Genomic DNA, 5,531 nt, shown 5'->3' with positions numbered 1-5,531 from the left:
CCCCCCCCCCTCACGCTTTCACTTCAGAAAAAAATAAACAGACCCGACAAGCTTCGGAAGGCTTGACATTTCAACCGTTTTACGAGAAAACACACGATTAATACGTCGCTACACCGACTAAAGTGAAACTACAAAACAAGTCCGAGGTGAAAGTCAAGTAAATGTGCTTTAAACGCTGAATGGATCGAGCGACATCGAGCTCCACTTCCGCGCTGTTTTTCTCGCGCAGATACAAAAGCGCTACAATGTATTCAGAACGTTTCCCAGAACGCTCGGAATGTATCGATAAGCCGGAGCGCTCGGCGTCTGTTGCTAAACTAAACGACATCACCGGCACCCTGTCGGGAGATTTAAACCCGTTGTATTCCTCCCTTTGTTCGCCGAAAATTCAATAGTCCCTTTCATTCGACTCGTGTTCCTCTTTTAAACGACATTCGCATGTTTTCGCTCGACTGTGTCTGCGTGATGGTGACTGGAATCAATCGATTTAAATGTTTTCCAAGCCGCGGGTTTACATCCACACTCACCGACTTGCAATACGTTGTCCACACAGCCGCTCTCCAGCAATGCGATGCCGCGTCGGAACGGTAACCGCGTCTCGTCTACGTTCTCCCCGCTAGACGCACTCTCCTCTCCGCCCGTGTTGAACGAGGAATACATGCAGATCTCCCGTTCGCTCCTCGGGAAAGACCAGTACACGATCCGCCGCTGTACGGGCTCCGGGATGCGCTCGAAACGCTCCTCCACCCGTTGGAACGGCCACTTCTCCGCTACTTTCCGCGCTGCAATGTCCAGGAGCGATTCGGGGCTCTGGGTTTTGCTGGATCCCCCTTGGCCAGAACCCGAACCGCCGCATATTGTTCCACCGGCTCGCTGCCCCTGCCTACATGTCGTACTATACCCGGGTCGGCAGCAGAGCCGTTTAGCTGGGGGCTGCTGAACGCGCTCCGCCATGATCGCACTGCTTTAACGGCAAGGGCGGAAGTCGCCGTACTATATAAACGGGATAAGGAAAGGGAAAGGTTGCGACGCGCATCGATTGTTCGCCGTGTAAGGACAGCCTGGACTTATTTGGTAAAAAGGGCGGGGCTTCGGAGCCTTTGCGTAGCCAAATACGAAAGGGGCGTGGCCTGCGTGTCTGCAGCCGTGCTAAAAAAGGAATGGAAGGCGGAATTCTCGCACGTCGGCGAATCCTTGCTGGAGTTATAATGAGTGTCATAAGTTCACAACAGGAAGAGGCATGAGATCTTGGAAACGCTCAACTGACTGGTTTTCGGACCCTCCCCGGACCCCCCAATACAGTAAAACTGCACATTTTAGAGTGGCCTTTTATTGTGGCCAGCCTAAGGCACACCTGTGCAATAATCATGCTGTCTAATCAGCATCTTGATATGCCACACCTGTGAGGTGGATGGATTATCTTGGCAAAGGAGAAGTGCTCACTAACACAGATTTAGACAGATTTGTGAACAATATTTGAGAGAAATAGGCCTTTTGTGTACATAGAAAAAGTCTTAGATCTTTGAGTTCAGCTCATGAAAAATGGGGGCAAAAACCAAAGCGTTGCGTTTATAATTTTGTTCAGTGTATAAAGACCAAAAAAAGAAATATATTTTTATTTATTTTCTATATTTAAAAACATGGTAGTATTTAATCTTTTATAATAAAAAAATAACAAAATAAAATAAAATGTATATATATATTTTTCTCTCTCTCTCTCTCTAGAAGTTTGACGTACACCAATCGGAAAACCTCTGAAATATAGGAAATGTGGGCTGGTAAGTCACAACACACAAAACTACTACACTTTTTGCAATAGATTCTATAGATTTTTGTTTTGTTTTATTAATGCCATACACAAATTCTAATCAATGATCCTAAATTCTCATCCAAAGCTATAGTTACCCTTTATGCCCAGATCAAAATGAAAATAATTGATCCAAAATCCAACACAGTAATTTAATTTATCTTTTATGCTGCTTTGGTTTAAAGCCTTCTGCTAAACGCTAAACAGTTCAATAAATGAGATCTATTAATCTTAAATGTGCAGTGTAAAGGGAAAAGGTTTGCTCCCAATGTTCAAACATATTCAAACATACATTTGCTCCATATGTTCAAACATATGCTGAGAGAATTATCCTTCACACATCCTAAAGGTAAATCCTTGCAACCATTATGCCACATTTTAGGAGTCAATCCAGTGTCATTTTGTGCGGATCATGCCTGTCTTTCATTGTTTTAACTCTTATCTTTTGCTAGTCACACGTTCATATTAACAATAAGTCCATGAAGGGTAGTCTTTTCTCATTGTCATTCCAGGTGATTCCTTGTAGTACATCTGATCAAGAGACAGATCTGAAGACCACAGCAGGTGTCTGTGATAAAACTACAAAAAGAGAAGTTACCACCTAACGAGAGAGAGCGCTAATTTAATTTCATGCAAGAGTCTCACCGGTGATATTAAAAAGTGTGGCCTCAGGGTAAGTTTAATTGATTGAGAAATGTGATGTAACTAATTGCAACTCATTGCTGGGATGCTGTAATCTCCAGCCGATCAATGCAATGTATTTCAGATTAGTGTCCGCACAATTTGAGCTTCCCTCATCTGTCATTTCAGAGGTTTTAATGGACACATGCAGCGTGCCAGAGCCTTTAGTAGGCAGTGTTTTTGATGAAAGCATGTGGTTCAGTTTAATATTTCTACAAATGAAGCACTTACCTTCCTTTTTAAAAAAGCAGTTTTATCACTTAGTTTGCATGAAAATGTGTGCACTTCAGACCGTTTTCAGACCAGGTTTGTTTGCACTATATTGTCAAAATCTAATTTGACATATTTTTATAATAAGAGAATAAAATGATGTGCGCAAATCTTTCACAATAAGGAACATGAACATAAACAGGGTCAGTTTTGATTTTATTGCTGACATTCACTTTGGTGTTATTTTAGTATTATTTATATACTAATATTGTTTTGGTAACACTTTACAATAAGGTTAATTAGTTAACATTAGTTAACTACTTTAGTTAACATGAACTAAGAATGAACAATACTTCTACAGCATTTATTCATTTTAGGTTATGTTCATTTCAACATTTACTAATGCATTATTAAAATCAAAAGTCGTGTTTGTTAACATTAGTTAATGCACTGTGACTTAACATGAACTAACAATGAACGACTGTATTTTCATTAACTAACACAGTTTTTAGTTATTTATTTCCAGTAATTTTCCAGTTTTTCAACCTATAAACTAAATGAAAATGAGAAATGTTGCTGTCAACTAGCTGAAATAAATGTTTCATCTAATATTCATATTTTATTTGTATGAATTTCTTGATTTATGTATTATTTCAGATTTTAATTTAGATTAGACTTTATCATTTATACATTTAAATTACATTATAATATTAAATAAAAAATAAGATAATACATTTCCATTTAGATCTTGATGTCAGCAAAACTAACTTCTAACTTCCACACTTGATTTATGTATTTCTTTAACATGTTAATTAAGATTACGGTTTAAAATGTAATTTATTAATAATAATTTATACATTTAAATACTTAAAATATATTATTATTTAAATGTATTATTTATTATTTCTATTAAATTATAATATTACATAAATATATTTTTGATGGATGTATTGTTTGTCATTTTAATAATTGATTAATAAAATGTATACATAAATTATTTTATTTTATAATTTATTATTGTCATTACATTATAATATTAAAAATACATTTCAGTTTACATTTTGATTTGTTATTTTAGCATTTTAATGATTAGCATTTTTGATTTGAGTGTTTTAGAGTTTAATTAGCAGTATTTCTGTCATTTTAATTTAGATTATAATTCAGTTGTTTTAATATATTGAAACTAATTTATGCATTTTTTAATATTTATATTTATTTTTGATTTCATTTTATTATTATCATGTTATTTATTTTCAGTTAACAAAAATTAAGTTTTAGTTCTAGTTTTAGTTATACATATTCAGTAATACATATACATACATAACAGTAATACATATTCAGTTGCAATAAATATATTTTTGAGTTTTATTGTGTCTGCATATTCCATATCTAATTAGTTTGTCCATACATAATTCCTATCAATAAGCTATTCTTGCAAGCCATGTGACATTCAGGTGTTGCTTTTCTCTTGAAAAGTTCAGGTTGCTCTGTCACAGAGGACAAACTTTTATTCATGCATATGGAATTCTGTCCTGGATAACTGCCCTCCTAATTAGGATAATTGATCAAAGGATCCGTACAGGCTCGGCCAAAACAAATCTGTTTGATCTGACAACATTTTGGCATCATGTAAATGACAGCTGGCAAAACAGAGAGTTGGGGGAGTCGCCTGTACTCTGATCTTTCCCGTGTTTTTAATTATACAGACATGCACATATATTTATCATATAGCAAGACTATTTTGCTGGTATTAAACTCTAACACTTTTGTTTCCCTTTAAAGTGTGTTGATGCATTCATGACGGAATGGCCTCTTCTGCTTTATGTCAGTTTCAGCATGAAAAGCGAAATGTCACATGTGCAAGGATTATTACGTGAGGGATAAAACAGAACTGAGAACTTCTGAGAACATTTATTAATTTGGCAAACGCTTCTATCCAAAGAGAAGTGTGAATGATTTAAAAAATAGCTAGTTCATTATTTTCTCATAAGCCTGTACTTGTTTTTTGTTTCTGTGTTTATGTTTCTCTTTTTCATATATTGTTTATATGACTCATGTGCTGTATTCTTTTGAAGTCATATGATGTGTGTCATGTTTAGTCATCAAACCTGGCACAACATGTATGAAAATGATGCAAAACAAAGTTTAAAAATGGACCAGAAAGGTATAAACTAGTTAAGAGATGCATTAAGGATATAACTTTTTTTTTTAATTAAAAGAAACTGTGAGCATTGATATATGAAAGGGGTCATGCACCAAGAGCTTGTAACACTCCAAAGAGAAAGGAAAAAATGAAATCGCATCATATGACCCCTTTAAATGAATTAAACACGATTATTTAATTCAGAAGTGTCAAGGACTACATGTTCTTCAGGTAAAAACAACAGTTATTGAGAAAAATAAATATTTACATTATTTTTATTTTATATTTTTACATTAATATCACATCAGAAATTAATTTCTTGATTTATGCCATTTTAGCATATTTTAGCATTTAATTTACATTAGTTTAATTTTAATATATGAGAAATAATATAACAAATACTTGTATTATTTTATTTTTATTATTTATTGTTTTATTACATTATAATATATACATTTCCTGACTTATGTATTTTTAGCAAGAGTTTCATTATTGAAATATATTAATAATGATTTAAAGACTAAAGTCTCACGCAAAGAAAGAAGGCGTAACTTTTATTTTCGCTGTAGTTTTGTTGGTTCCGCTGCCATGTCGTAAAGACGCTGTGTGCTTAGTTGTAAAAGCGAAACTATTTTGTTTGGTCTTCCAAAAGAGGACGATATCTGCTTCGTCATGCCTGGAGCTGATCCG

The 5,531-nt window shown here is 34.9% G+C and overlaps 1 protein-coding gene across 1 annotated transcript in view; it reads right to left on the bottom strand.

The window, feature by feature from the left end:
* The window catches only part of LOC107704169 (zinc finger SWIM domain-containing protein 6), an 85,592-nt gene extending 84,549 nt beyond the window's left edge, over positions 1 to 1,043 (bottom strand). The window contains exon 1 of the mRNA XM_016507044.1: positions 528 to 1,043. Coding sequence (XP_016362530.1) covers positions 528 to 954 — 427 coding nt within the window. The 5' untranslated portion in view covers positions 955 to 1,043. The remainder of the gene's footprint in view (positions 1 to 527) is intronic.
* Between the last annotated feature and the right edge of the window lie 4,488 nt (positions 1,044 to 5,531).

Source organism: Sinocyclocheilus anshuiensis, unplaced genomic scaffold, assembly GCF_001515605.1.
Source record: "Sinocyclocheilus anshuiensis isolate Anshui unplaced genomic scaffold, SAMN03320099.WGS_v1.1 scaffold690, whole genome shotgun sequence".
Lineage (NCBI taxonomy): Eukaryota > Metazoa > Chordata > Actinopteri > Cypriniformes > Cyprinidae > Sinocyclocheilus > Sinocyclocheilus anshuiensis.
This window is presented reverse-complemented; position numbering and strand designations above follow the sequence as displayed.